Below are 16,030 nucleotides of genomic sequence, written 5' to 3'. Positions count from 1 at the left end.
AATTTCTGTGTAATAAGTGGATAAACATAATTCTCTGCTTATTCTTTAGCAAAACAAATGATAGCATCTCTAAAGGAAAAGGCATTGTGAACATTGTCACTTACATGAAGCCGCGTTGTTACCATTTGCCAAAAGTATCTTTAATTTTTTTATGTTTTGTAATATTTCGGTGTAATCCCTCATTCGTCCAGGCGTGTTCCATAGTAGAAAAAACTTCAGTTGTAGTCATCTGGACTCAGTTTGAAAAAATAGACGTTTCGACTCTCATCCAAGAGTCATTGTCAATAACAGAATTTAGGTCGAGAACTCCGATATTAATACTGTTCTGTGGTAAGACCCGCCCATTGGGAGGAGCCTTCCTGAAGTAGAAAGAGTTGTTTGTTTCAACAGAAACTCCCCCCTTGTATCTACCGAGCTAGCCTATTCAGAATCTTAATGGGCTATTAGAAACCTCTTTGTCTTTGTGAGACCCTGGCTCAACCACCCTGAGTACCTGATTAGCATCTGAATGTCCTCTACCTTTCCAGGGGTTCAGTAACCCATTATAAATAACAGGAAGATTAAATCTTAGCCCTCCATTTCTGTTTAAAGAAGGTCTTTCTTTTTTAACAAAAATAGCTTCCTTGACTCCTGTTTCAAACCATCTTTTCTCCCTGCTTAAAACCTTCACCTCACCGTCTTCAAACGAGTGATTAGAGGCTTCAAGGTTCACCCAAAGGACAAGTTGCAGACTCAAAAACAGAGCAATGTAGTTTATTCGATCCAATGCAGTGAAGAAAGTTGTAAAGAACGTTACATAGGTGAGACGAAACAGCCTCTACACAAGAGGCTTTATCAGCACAGAAGAAATACTAGTTCAGGACCACAGAGCGCCGTGCATCTCCACCTTGAAGCCTCTAATCACTCGTTTGAAGACGGTGAGGTGAAGGTTTTAAGCAGGGAGAAAAGATGGTTTGAAAGAGGAGTCAAGGAAGCTATTTTTGTTAAAAAAGAAAGACCTTCTTTAAACAGAAATGGAGGGCTAAGGTTTAATCTTCCTGTTATTTATAATGGGTTACTGAACCCCTGGAAAGGTAGAGGACATTCAGATGCTAATCAGGTACTCAGGGTGGTTGAGCCAGGGTCTCACAAAGACAAAAAGGTTTCTAACAGCCCATTAAGATTCTGAATAGTCTAGCTCGGTAGATACAAGGGGGGAGTTTCTGTTGAAACAAACAACTCTTTCTACTTCAGGAAGGCTCCTCCCAATGGGCGGGTCTTACCACAGAACAGTATTAATATCGGAGTTCTCGACCTAAATTCTGTTATTGACAATGACTCTTGGATGAGAGTCGAAACGTCTATTTTTTCAAACTGAGTCCAGATGACTACAACTGAAGTTTTTTCTACTATGTTTTGTAATATTCTGAGGCTAATCCATGTTTCTCCTGGAATCATATTTCAATGTATTTTTTTTTTTTTTAAGAGGCCAAACTTCACCTCATTTGTTACTGTCTGTATCATAACACAATTAATATTCTCTACATTATACAGCACATATTGAGCTACAAATGTAATATTTGCTGGACTTTGTCTAAGGCTATACATTTTTTTTTTCCAAACCTCTTAAAATATCCGACGTCTCAGTCCAGAAAAGTGGGGAACAGCAAAGATTCTGAAGATCCCTCAAGCTCCATGGCCTCTGGTAAGAGTACCAGAGCTTGGCAATATGCTAAAATTCATAAACACCGACATGGTTTACTGTCATGTTAATTACAGCTGATTCAAGATAAAAAAGATGACACAGAGCAACAAAGTTTGTGTATTTATTTAAGATGTATATTCCAATACTGTCACGTCACACTTTTTACAGAATCAAGGCACAGATTGTTTCATTGAACATTTCAATGCAGAATGCAGCATGTTGTACATCCTTGTTTCTCAAAGTGTTTGCCCAATGAAGATTGGACATTTTTGAAAATATATAAAACTATTCATTCATTTCAAGCCCTTTCTCCTTTTTCCAATTATAAAACAAATAAACGGAGTAAAGTCACAATGTAATTTTAAATGAAAGCCTGTAAAAGGTAAAAATAGAGTGAAAAAAAACAATACATCTTTAAAAATGTGACACAAAATTGGTTTTTCATGCAAGATATGAAAACCATCTGTAAAGTGAAATTCTAACATTCCACAATTGACAGATTTTTGCGGAGTGGTTAAAAGTAAGACTGAAACACATCTCTTATTTTAGGAGATGCTTTCATTACAGTGAACCCAGCAGAGGGAGACGAGAGAAAGGACATTGTAGCTGCATTGAATAAAAGGAAGAGACAAAGAAATAAGGTGAAATATGGTAAATGAACATAATAGTGTTAATTTAAAAGGTGCAATATGTAACTTTTGGTGATGGTTTACCGCCTGCTTGTTTCCATGGAGATATAATTTTCATGTAAAGATTATTTAGATAATTGATAATCGGGATTATTTCTCGAGTTAGCAGTAATGCATATTCAGCATGGATCTAGCCATCTAGCAGTTCTCGCTCTGATTGGACACGTTGAAATCAAGCTGCATCACGTAACGCTAGTTCCGGGCCGCACAGCTACTTGATGTAAAGGCTAAAGTGGCGACATGCGTTAGCGAACACGGCCAATTGACTAGAATGGACCGCCATCTTGCTCCCTGGTTTGATTTTCAGTAGAAGAGTTAGCGTTAACCTCCAAATATAGCAAACTATGAAAAACTGGAGCTGTTTTGACGACTGACAATCACTCAATTATATGCCAGAACCTCGATAGAAAACATTACCACGTGTAGATTGTTACAACTGGCATTTCTTAAATTTGCTGCCTCATGAAAATACTGGGATAGAATGTTTACATAAGGGCTAGGCTGTGCGCGCAGCTGTTCTAAACACATCCCTCCTGAAAAGGGTTTATACTGTGGAACATTCCAGGCAAAGTACACCTCTCTGGAGACGAGCAGATAGCCAACCCCCTACCAGAAAAAGTTAATCTTGCACCTTTAAAAGTACGAAATCTAACGTAAATTTAATTCACAACTTAATTTGACATTATTGCAGAGTACTTGGGATTGGTCCACAAAAGCCAGGGCAAACCAGTGGTCCTAAAGCCAAAAAATGTCCGAGAGACAGTAGTCAAGATTCTTTGCGTTTTATAGACTTTGCTTTGTAATTTTTCTTTTTTAATTACCCTTTTGAAATTTTCCAGGGACTATCAAACATGTGCAAAACACATCAAAATACGATACAGGGCAGTCCACTGTCCAGGTGTGCTTTTTGTACAGAAGCAATGTTCTGCATAGGATCACTGTGTGGGATTATCAGACACTTTTTTTCTATTGAGCAGTCAAAGCATAACTTTTATGGGAGGTACAATTAAATCAGTCAGAAAGTCAGCAACCGGGATAGTCCGACATTTGGCTAGATGCTGTGGTCAATAACTAATATTTGCTGATAGCGATATTTAGATGATAAAATCCATAACAAGGCCAACAATCCATAACAAGGCCAACAATTCTTAAGTAACTTTTTTCATTTGAGTATAAACAACAACAGAATGTATTTACGGTATCTGGGATATAAAACCATTTTTGCATCATTGCGTAAACATACCTATTTAGCATAATATATCTCTTATTTCCATTTTTACTCATTAGACTGCTCAGGACAAACTGGGAGTGACACATGGGTAGGGCTGGGCGATGATAAAAACGACTAGCTCTATATATTATATGAGTATTCTGACAGCAATATTCAAACAATATTATGTCTATCCAACATAAATTTATTAAAACATGTCATTAAAATCATTAGTTGAGGTTCAATTTTAAGACAAATGTGAAATGTCAGTAAAATGTATCACAAAAGTGCAGGAATATCACTTTTACAACATACGTTTTTAGTCTATATTGAAATTTTGCATATCTTCAAAACAACTTTAACCATAGGGTTCATTATCTAAAATGTGATGTAATAAGTAATCCATCAATATTAGTCAGAACTGGAACCAATATATCGCCCATCCCTACAATGTGAGGATTTCCCTGGTCTATTTTCATAATGGGAAAATGTCCGATCCAACTACCTTGTAGCTAGTATCAACAAAATTGGGTCTCATTGGACAGGTTTGCGTGTTAGTTGAGATTAAGTCAACTTCAAAACAAATTCACATTCTAAATTAAATTTTAAATAAGATGTATAAGCCAACTAGAATATAACTAAAATTATTTCATTACAGCTGGTGAGAATGTAAAATCTGTTAAGGTATTCAAAGTACCCTACATAACGCCTGCTCACTTTCACTACAGAGTTCAAAAGGTCATTGGTCCGCAGAACTCCTAACCCTGCCTGTGTTGAAATGTATTTGAATAATAGACTATGGTCTGTACACTAAAGTGACACTACACTGCGGGCTCAGGGGCGTCCAGCATGAGAAGGAGAGCGAGGTGAGTGTGGAGAAGGCACACAGCTCAGAGAAAGAGTCAGAGGTAGTAGCACAGCTGATAAATGACAGAAGGGGTGGCGGAAATGTTTATCTGTCCTTAGAGCCCAGCTTCTCGATCAGGTCCTGCAAAGGCGCCAGCTCGCGTCGGTCGATTAGGTTGAACTCCTGTCAAAGAATTGAAAAAGGTTTAGATAAGGTTGGACTACATAAAAGCCAGCAAAGGATATTAAAGTATTAGCCAGAAGTAGACCTGAGCTAGAAGTAGACCTGGGCCATATCATTTAATTCATGATATATCATCATCTGCTTTCAGAGCAATATGAATTTTGAATACTGTGGATTAATTCTATCCCAGCTGCAAAGGCAGACAGACAGATACTGCGGCTGAAGAGGTGGACATTGTGTGAATACAATCAGGATGCACTCATTTGATTCACTAATGAAGAGTTTATCACTAAGATAAGCTTAAACTATTAAAAAAAAGAAAATTGTGAGCCCATATTGAATCTGAGCAGCAACAGCCAACAGGTATTTGACATCAACATTTTAAATCAGAAATCATATTACAAGTCCATATTCCTGCTGCTGCTGCTGCATCAATATGGACTTTCACCTGCTGCAGATTTGTGCAAGTGTCCACAAAAACCTATTACTTAATATAAAGCCCTTGTGGCGCACCCGTGGTCTGTGGCACACTTGCTGCGCCTCGGACCGCTGCTGGGGTCTAATTAGACAAATTTTTCAGTGAATATGAGTTGGATTGTAATAAAACACACAATATTTTGAAGATTAACAAGAAAACACATCCGAGCTGTCCCCCCTGTATAAAAATATAAGTCAAGGCATTCATTTAATTAGTATTGATATTTGCATAGCAGTATTGATACACGGTATCGATGTATCAATACTGGGTAAAGGCCTATCCCTAGTACTTGAGTTTGTTAGTTGCAGATAAGGCCCGAATATGAAATTAACATGAATACAAAATTAAACAAAAAAGTACTTATGCGCAAATTAGCTGACCCTCTGACATATGTTTATAAGGCTTTTTATAGACATCGAATCACTTTTAAAAGCATCAACTAAAATGGAAATTTAAAATGAACAATGCAAATAATATTACTAACAACGATAATGGTTCCATATGGTGTGCATGAGCGTATTGTATTATTATCAATCTCCTTTAGCTGTGAACACAAAACTATTCCTATGGCGTATAGTTGACCACGTGCACATACACGGCCAAACCCCCCCTTGCCAAACCAGTAAACATAGGGGGAACACTTTTCAGGGTAATTTTGACAAAATATTTAACCAGTTAATCATGACATCCCTAATTTTTATGAAATAATATTGACCAACACAAAGTTGTGCTGTCATATGAATGGCAGCATTAATGTGATATGAGCGTGTGACCTGCACAAAGAAGATGAAGTGCTTGAAGGAGGTGTTGAGGTGGGCCTCCTCCTGCAGCTGCATCACAGAGTCAAAATGCTGGTGGTAGATGTGAGCGTAGACCCGGAACAGCCGCTTCAGGATGGTCTTAGCCACAGACATGAAGTTCTTGGGGAACGGCACTCCTGCAACGCATACAAAAGTAAGTGGTTTAGTGGAAGTTGTGCTAGCATTCTAGAAGCTGTCATCATTTCAGTTGGAGAGAAGGGACCAGTGTAACTGAGAGATTCCCTGTTTTTGATAAATTATTTGTTTGGGATTGGCTCCACAAACTTTTCATATTAATCTTATGGTTTTAACTGACAACAATCACATCTTTGGAGTTGAATAAAGGCGCCACTTTCTAAAGTTAGTGTGAAAAATGTATTTCCATTTTGTTTATTTCTGCTAAATGTCAGATTTGTTTAACAGTGATTTCTACCTGAACATTATGACCTGACCGCACTCTTAAACTAAGCATTCATCTAGAATGTGTGTGATGTGAACACAACCTTGAGTATTGCCAACATTTAAATTGGACATACGTTGCTTTTGTTGTTGTAACAACTGTAAAATTCAACTCCCAGGCAAAACATGACTGACCCATGACAACTCCTGCTAGTATTTGTGGAGGGAGTTTAAATGTTCACCATGTTTATGTACCAAACAGGAAGATAAATGGACTTCCCCAGTGTGCTCTAGATTCCGTTTTCTCCAGTTTTGGGTCAGTTGTGTTCACATGCACCGTTCCTCATTCTCCCAAAACGCCGCACCATGAGCCACGAGAGACGTGATCAGCTGACCGCCGCAATTATTTCCATGACAACGAAAAGAGCTGTGTGGAAGTGCACATATGCGCTCACTCCCCCAGTGCTGCATGGGGTGGTCTTTTGGGAAATGCATCTTGAGAGGCTTTACCTGCCTCATCAGACGCAGAATGCAATCAACAGCTCTGCAGCTCCATTCATACAAGGTCCAAGCGCTTTTGGAGAAAATTCAAACCACATTTGCCACACACCAGAATGGGAGAAGCCGCTCAGAGAGCTAAATATAGCGTTTACTGCACTCTAGAATGCAGCTGGGGTGTTCACACGTTCTTGGGGTGAAAGCTCCTTTACATTGACCTAGCTGGTGGCAGTGTGACACTACCTTAAAAGTACCGTGCTTCACTGAGTTTATTTGTGCTGCGAAGAGCAACTAAATGAAAATCAAATGCTCAACGTAATCAAAATGTTTATTAATGTTTGACAAAGGTCTGGTTATGTGACTGATCGGCAGCAATTATAGCTGCAACATTTTGATGCTAATGCCAAATTATGCACCTGAACGTCACCCGGTTTGGATCTTGGTCCGATTTGGCGCTGCCAAAATGTGACAAACGTAATTGCTTTAGCTCATTATCAAAGTTAAACTTTACTCACCACTGCTTAATTTATAAACAATTCAAATTCATAATTATTACAGACTGAGCGTGTAGTTATCAGGAAAACACTTTTTTATTGAACTAAAAAATTATCTAAAAAATGTGATCAACTGCAGCGCCAAAATAAGGTTCCAAATAGGGCAAAGACTGAATGAACCCAACCACTGAGCCACTGTAGCACACCAACTGGAGCAAAAGTCATAATTGTAATTACATTCATTGCGCAGCCCTGTTGTTGATCCTGTTCCAACTGTGTTTTCGTACCAATCTTGGAGGGGAAGAGGGTCTCGTCGTCCAGCTGGTCCTGCACCCAGGTCATCAGGTAGTCGATGTACTTGGGAGCAGAGCATTTGATGGGCTTCTTGATGTTGGTGCCGTCAGCCCAGTGGTACTCATATCTGTGGGAGGAGACAACACCACAACAACAACTCAGATTAAAAGGCCCCGGCAGGTCTTCAGTGCAACCATTTTGATCCCAAACATAAAACAAAACAAGTGTACAAAACACAGAGAGCAGAAAGACAAAAACAGAATTAAAGCGGACGGGTATCAGTCCCGTTTGTCCCGATGTCTGGGAAATTTGTCAATTTTTTGTCAGTAAGTTATTTCTAGTCCTCAAGTCACAGTCGGAGCATGGCGGGATCTTTTGAGCATGCTTTTTTTAATTGACCTTTATTTAATCAGGAAAGTCTCTTTTTCAGGGCCCTGGCCCAGGGGGCATGTTTTCAGTGGTCGGGGAAACCAGAGTATCCCGGGGAAACCTACGCAGATACATGGAGAACACACAGAGAGGCACGGGAATCAAGCCCAGGGCCTTCTTGCTGTACAGCGAGAGTGCTAATCGCTGCGCTACTGTGCAGCCTGAATATGGCAGTAGCAACGAGTGTGTAACCCAGCAGCACATTTAGTCACATGGTGCAGGAGCTCTATAAAGACATTTGTCTTACTTCCTATATGGGCTGATTATATATCTGTTAGCCAATATGTAGCCCAGACCCTAACCCTACTTTTGGAATTGAGACAAGAATAACTGTCATGCACACTGAGGAGAACGATCACATGACATTTCGAATTGTCTGCTTGAAGAGGAAGTGAGTGTGCCCTCTTCCTCCTGATTAGTGTACTCCTGATTAGAGCCTCAAAAAAGGAGCCTGCGCGCTTTAATTCCTGTTTTCCTCATGTGACTTCCTGATTATGCTCAAGCCATCTGAAGACATCATGTGCTCCATTTATAGAACAGGCTGTAATTCCCCGTTTCTCTTCTGTGAGGCAACAAACGAGTCAGTCCACATTTTCAGAACTCAAAAAATAGCTTCCCATCTCTTTTTATACTTTTACACATGTTTGTATTTCATGTTAAAGGTTAGCTTTTCAAGATACCCAAATACACTGTGCAGTTGGACAAACATAGACAAAGACTAAAACGTCACATGGAAAGATCATTTTTGAATTAGATGTATGATGCCCTTTGCTGGCAATACTTCAGGGGTAAAGCACATTTGAAATGTCAAGATGACGCTAATTTAGCCGACTGTAGCCACGTTTTGACTGGCCCTGGCCTGCTTTAGGAGAGCTTTGGAACTGTTCTTTTAATGGTGGAGTGTCTCTCCTGGCTCTGTGTCCAGAGGAAGAGCTCTGCTACCTGAGCAACTGACGTCACCCAAACATCACACGTTTTCTAGAATAAAATCTGAACTATACTTTTTAATTATAAGTAATGGATGTGAGCAATTCACAAAATATGTTTAGTGACTAGGGCTGAAAACTCAGGCAGTGAAAAGGTGAATGTTTAACTGTCGAACGTACATCATACGCAACATTTTGGCCTGGAAAGGGAATTTATAAAAACATATCTGTAACATAACCTACTTTATAGCTGAAAGTCTGTCTGAAAATGTGCTGCGTGTCCTTTAGTTTGATAATATCAAGCTTATGACTTACGATACAGTAGTCTTTAACTTTTAGCCTATTTAACTAGTGTTCGTCTGTTGACTACTACATTATGACTACATAATAGAAAATAACTTTGTCTTAAGCCTAACATTTACCTTTTGTTCAATATTTCTTTGTATTTCTACTTGAGTAAGGTATTAAATGCAGTATACATACACACTGGCACAGTACTGCAGTGTGGACAGTGGTATTATGCTATATTGAAGTTACACTACATCGCCTCCTCATTGATTAGGCACATGAGGGTCAAATGTTATGCCATATTTAGTTATGCCATATTCCCGCCGTAGTCATGGGTAACGTGAGGTCTCTTCAAAATAAAATGACGGAAATAGCGAGCCTCATGCGGTCCCAGAGGATTTATAGGGACAGCAGCGTCTTGATTTTCAGAGAGACCTGGTTAACAGCAGAAATGCCAGCCTCTATTGTAGGTTTGGACAATTTTCATCTGCTGCGGGCAGACAGAACGAGAGAATGCAGGAAGAAAAGAGGTGGCGGTCTGGCTGTGTATGTGAACACGAGCTGGTGCAAATCCGAACACTGCACAGTGAAGGAGCAGCTATGTAACAAGGATATTGAACTTTTGGCTATTGGCATGAGGCCATATTATCTGCCCCGGGAGTTCTCACATGTGATTTTGATCGCAGTCTATGTGGCCCCGTCTGCCAATGCTGAATATGCTTGTGAAGCACTGCTCTCCTGCACTTGTAGGCTGCAAACACAGCATCCACAGGCTCTCTTCCTCGTCGCTGGTGACTTTAACCACGCTTCTCCCTCTTCTGTTCTACCAACATACACCCAGTATGTCACCTGCCCCACCAGAGACAATAGAACATTGGACTTGTTTTTTGCCAACACCAAAGAGGCTTATTCTTCTTCCCCCCTCCCTCCCCTGGGCAGCTCGGACCACAACCGAACTGTACATCTGATACATATGATCCCATCGTGCGCAGGCAGCCTGTGGTGTCCCGTGTGGTGAGGATGTGGTCTGCTGAGAGCGAGGAGGCTCTGAGGGACTGTTTCAGCACCACTGTCTGGACTGAGCTTTACCGCCATGGGGAGGACATCAACACCATCACAGAGTGCATCACGGACTACATCAACTTCTGTTTTGAGAACATTGTTCCCTCCCGGACGGTGCGGTGTTTTCCAAACAACAAGCCATGGATTAACCATGAACTGAAGGCTCTGCTGAAGGAGAAGAAGAGAGCCTTCAGGTCAGGGAACAAGGAGGAGCTGAGGACTGTGCAGAAAGAGCTGAGGAGGAAGATCAGGCAGGCTGAAGCCGGCTACATGAGGAGGATGGAGGAGCGGCTGCAGCAGAAGAACATTCAGGGAGTGTGGAGAAGCCTGAAAACCATCTCGGGCTTCAAAATCCCCCCTGCCCAGACAGAGGGAGACCTACAGTGGGTGAATGATTTAAATGCTCAGTTCTTGAGATCTGATCGGTCACCCGCCCCTCCCCCTGCACAGCTGCATGCTCCCTCTTCCACAGCTGGACAATGCCCTGCATCCGTTCCTCTTCATTTCTCAGCCCCGGACCATCAGCTCCCCACTTCGCCTGGACTCACCCATCCCCCCAGCACACAGTCCCCCTGCCAACCACTGACTGTCACAGCAGCACAGGTGAGGAGTGAGCTGAAGAGGATTAAAGTGAGGAAGGCAGCAGGACCTGACGGCATCAGCCCCAGGCTCCTCAAGTCCTGCGCAGATGAACTGTGGAGTTATGGAACATGTCTTCAACATGAGCCTGAAGCTGAGGGTGGTACCACAGGTCTGGAAGACCTCCTGTCTGGTACCTGTGCCCAAGACACCGCGCGCCAAAGACCTCAACAGCTTCAGGCCGGTGGCTTTCACGTCCCACCTGATGTAGACACTGGAGCGGCTGGTCCTGGACCACCTCCGCTCCACCGTGAGCCCAGCCATGGACCCGCTGCAGTTTGCATATCGGCCTGGCATCGGAGTGGAGGACGCCGTCATCTCCCTGCTGCACCGCTCTCTTTCTCTCACCTGGAAAAGTCTGGCAGCTCTGTGAGGATCCTGTTCTTTGATCTTTCCAGCGCCTTCAACACCATCCAGCCGCTGCTCCTGAGGGACAAGCTGGAGACGGCTGGTGTGGAGTATGACCTGGCAGAGTGGATCCTGGACTACCTCACAGACCGACCCCAGTTTGTGAGAGCCCGGGACTGTGTGTCTGACACTCGGACCTGCAGTGTGGGGGCGCCCCAGGGCACTGTCCTCGCGCCCGTTCTCGTCACCCTCTAAACTGCAGACTTAAGACACAACACGGACAGCTGTGTCCTGCAGAAGTTCTCTGATGACTCTGCCATCATCGGACTCATCACGGACGACGATGATGCGGAGTACAGGGGTCTGGAGCAGGACTTTGTGGACTGGTGTCAGCGGAACCACCTCCTCATCAACGCGGGGAAGACCAAGGAGATGGTGGTGGATTTACGCAGACGCCACCCCACTGCCCCCTTACCAGTGAACATCCAGGGAAGTGACATTGAGAGAGTGGACTCATACAAGTACCGGGTGTTCATCTGAACCACAAACTGGACTGGACTCACAACACAGACGCACTGTACAGGAAGAGCCAGAGTCGGCTCTACCTCCTGAGGAGACTCAGGTCTTTTGGAGTGACAGGGCCACTCCTGAAGACCTTCTACGACTCTGTGGTGGCATCAGCCCTCCTGTACGGTGTGGCCTGCTGGAGCAGCAGCATCACAGAGAGGGAGAGGAGGAGGCTGGACAAAGTTATCAAGAAGTCCAGCTCCGTCCTGGGCTGCGCTCTGGACTCGGTGCAGGAGGTGGGGGACAGAAGGGTCCTGGCTAGATTCACATCTATGCTTGACCATGAGTGCCACCCCCTGCAGGACACTCAGTGAGAGACTGATCCACCCTCGCTGTGTGAAGGAGAGGTTTTGCAGGTCTTTCCTTCCTGCTGCTGTCAGACTTTATAACAAACACTGTTCAGGGTTCAGAATAAGCGGTATCGCATCGCAAAATGCAACGCAATTTCTCTCAAATGCGATGCATTCGTCAGAAAAAAGTGTGTTTGTATCGCAGCTTTTGTGATACAAAAATGCGTGTTTTGTACAACAATTGTACAACCAAAGCGCCTAAAAGTATTGATCATTCGTCAATCGATTGTCAATAACCTCATGACACATGTAGAACGCTATGGTGACATGAGTCCCGCTGCGGCCTCAGACCGTGAGTCTGAAAGTGGGAGGAGCCACGTGCGCTAAAGTTTGCGTCAGATTCAGACTTCCGAGGTCAATAGCTCCTAAACGCAAAAGTCTTTGCAGATCATACACATGCCAAAATATTCATATTTACACTGCCAAGTGACAACCTCGTTTTTAACAATCAGATGCGTATTTTGGGCACAGCGAATTACACGGCTCCGAATGTGCAGACTGAGCCGAGACTAGTGCTTAGGGACCGTCATCAAATGTGCAGCCGGAGCAGAGATGAGAGTACTTAGGGACCGTCATCAAATAGCAAAACGAAAAATGGAATGGAATGTCAAATAGAGCGGTACAATTTAAATAACACATAAAATACACCATGATGGACGCCACAGCAACCTTTATTTTTCCATCAGAAGCTTAATACATATTTTTGTGAGTGTAAAGACAATTAATATGTAAATGAGACTCCTGCAAATAGTCATCTGATTGATGATGATATGGAAGAAAGTTGCAAATAAAATTAGTTGAACAAATTAATCAACACAAAGTCATATGGCCTCATTTACAAGTTTTCTGTTTTATTTAAAGAATTTTTTTTAAAAAAGTGTTTAAAAGTTAATTTGTTAAACTCTTCATAGAATGTTTACAAATACATTTTAAATAAATAATCGTGTCATATCAATGGAAAATATTGTTAACACGAGTTAGTTCGTGTTTTGCTATGCAATTATCAAATTGCTATACAAATTTCGAAAAATTAACGGATTGTTTAGCAGCACCGCTATACAAGTGAAAATCCTTAATCTGAACCCTGCTGTTAGTCCTGAACACTCGCAATACTGACCCAACCATGTGCAATTCCGTCATATGTGCAATTACTGTCGTGATTCATGTGAAATTACTGTGAAATTCATGTGCAATCCATGTGCCGTCGTGACACATATTCATGTGCAATTACGGTGGTGATCACATGCAATGGTATTTATGTATTTATTTGTATCTTTATTATTTTTACCCTCCATCCCTTGTTGGGAAATGGGAGATTTTGTCTATAGGAGATCTTCTACTGAGAGTGTTTTTCAAACTTCCTATAAGTGATCTGTTCTTTTCTTCTGTATCTACCTCTGTATCTACCGGCGTTGCATCAATGAAATTTCCCCATGTGGGACAATAAAGGAATATCTTATCTTATATTTGAAATTGCAATTAAATAGCCTTTCTTGGCAAAACATGATTGTTAAAAAACAGAGGCTGTAGCCACTTATGCTGCCCTTATTGGCTATAGAGAGCATGACGTCACACGGCCGCCCCCACGCTCCACGCTCCACCAGGCTCCTCCAGGCTCCTCCAGGCTCCTCCAGGCTCCTCCAGGCTCCTCCAGGCTCCTCCAGGCTCCTCCAGGCTCCTCCAGGCTCCTCCAGGCTCTTGACCGTCATCAGTGCGTGTCCCCCATGGATGTATTATATTATCTGGATAGGGTACGCCCCCTCTGCCTCTGGCTCCAAATTGGGTAGTGGCCACTCCGTAGAATGCAGCCTTTTGGTTTGACCATTTCAGGAGTTCGGCCTCTAAATTACCAAACATGCTAAATTGTTTTTGGTCTAAAAATAAAATAGAAGGAATTTCACTCTTTGACTGTTTCTAAAATACTTTAAAAATACATTTTTAACCTCCCGGAGAACGGTGCAATCATCATGAACGAGCCTCAGGAGAACATGTGACGGAAACTAAACACAAGCAGAAGAACGACACGACGAGACCACGATACACGTAAGTTGTGTTTGTATGTCATTCCTCACGTTTCACACATCGTTCCATGTGAAGTGTAAAACAACAATTACACAGTTAACACAAGTTAACACGAGTTAACACGAGCTAACACGAGCTAACGTTTAGCTACACAAAGATGCATTGGAACAACACGTCGTGATGGCTCGTGCCTTCTGCAAATAAATAACTCATTATTTCTTCTACTAAATGTTCTAAGAGACAAAAGGTTAAGCACAGATCAAGGAAAACTAGAGAAAGAAGGGGAAATAAATTGATGTTTGTATTATGTGCTATCAAAAACTACCAATAATTCAAATATAACCTGCTGAAATGGGTAATATATTACATATATAAATGTAAAGGTTTGAGGTTTTATTACCCATTTAATAATGAAGTGTGCTGTGTTTAAACAGCAAAGCACACGCTTGTTTTCTATATGAATGTCATGGATTTACTTCCATGGAATATGTAGAGATTTAGCAAACATGTCAGTTATGTTCTAACTTCTAAGGTTTAAACTTATGCAAAAGTAAACAACTTTTGGTTCTAGCTTTAAAAAATAATGTGAAAAGAGGTACTTTTGTGTTACAGAGCGAAATGTAAATCTGTCAATAACATATTCCAGCTTTTCTCTGTTAAATGTGTGAATATATCAATGTTCTAATGAGTATCTTTCTCATCTTCAGTGCTGACCAGTGAGTTTAGTCGATCTGTGCTGTCCAGAGCTCTACAGGTCACTGCAGACCTGATCACTGCAGACAGTCATCTCAAGTAAACTCCTGACGACTCCAAAGCAAAAGGTATTTTAATATTAACTTGTGCCTGGACTAAAAGTAAACAGTGTAAAATCAGTACTTTGAATTTATAAAATGTCTGTTTTGTTATGACCAAAAAAACTAAATGATAATTGTTCTTCAAAAGAGCCACTGCTGTGTCACATGTAAAGCAGCTTCAGGACAAACATATGAAGTGTATGTTATATGACTTGTATAATCTAAAGCTGTGACATGTTCGGTTTGTCTCTCAGTCAAACGATGGAGCTGAACCGAAGAGTTTACTGAAGTACAGAAGACTGCGTAGCCATGGAAACATGGAAAGTCTTGTTAAATACTGAAATATTCAGTATTTAACGCAATAATGTCACATTCATGTGCATATAACTGATGTAAAAAGAGTGTTTATTTTACCATTATTATTAGTATTATTTTGTCTGTTTTTATTATCTTTATCTCTATTTTCCCCCTCCATTCCTTATTAAGAAATAAGAGGTTCTGTCTATAGGAGTTTTTGTTTATAAGAGTTCTTCTATTAAGATCTATCTATTTATCTATAAGAGTGTTTTTTAAACTTCCTATAAGTTTTCTATTCTTTTCCTCTGTATCTACTGTGTTGCAACAACAAAATTTCCCCATGTGTGGACAATAAAGGAATATCTTATCTTATTCAGTTTGTTCTATTTGACTTATACAGGTTGTTTTATCATTGTTACTATTTTTATGTTGCACTGAATCACCAAAGCAAGTTCCACTGTTTGTGAATTCTGTTCTTTGACAATGGCAATAAACCTTTTCTGATTCTATTAATGATGATAATAATAGTGAACAGTACACAGACTCCAAAACTCCTTAATAAGGGACTCCCACATTGTAGCTTTAAAACTCAACTAAAACTGTGGCTAAAATCAATTTATCATTTGTAGCAATAAACAGATTTACAATTATTAAACAAGTTCATTCATGTTCATTATTCTTATTAAATACATTAACAAATGTGTTTTGTATTTATTAAAAATTGACATGACA

The 16,030-nt window shown here is 41.2% G+C and overlaps 1 protein-coding gene across 1 annotated transcript in view; it reads right to left on the bottom strand.

The window, feature by feature from the left end:
• Positions 1 to 1,782: 1,782 nt before the first annotated feature.
• Positions 1,783 to 16,030, bottom strand: part of mob1a (MOB kinase activator 1A) — a 22,740-nt gene continuing 8,492 nt past the window's right edge. The window contains exons 4-6 of the mRNA XM_072434224.1: positions 7,570 to 7,703; positions 5,865 to 6,028; positions 1,783 to 4,613 (exon numbers count right to left, since the gene is read on the bottom strand). Coding sequence (XP_072290325.1) covers positions 4,536 to 4,613; positions 5,865 to 6,028; positions 7,570 to 7,703 — 376 coding nt within the window. The 3' untranslated portion in view covers positions 1,783 to 4,535. The remainder of the gene's footprint in view (positions 4,614 to 5,864; positions 6,029 to 7,569; positions 7,704 to 16,030) is intronic.

This window comes from Eucyclogobius newberryi, unplaced genomic scaffold (genome assembly GCF_026437365.1).
Source record: "Eucyclogobius newberryi isolate DKJ021-1_F unplaced genomic scaffold, fEucNew1.0.hap1 SCAF_6, whole genome shotgun sequence".
NCBI classification, from domain to species: Eukaryota; Metazoa; Chordata; class Actinopteri; order Gobiiformes; family Gobiidae; genus Eucyclogobius; species Eucyclogobius newberryi.
This window is presented reverse-complemented; position numbering and strand designations above follow the sequence as displayed.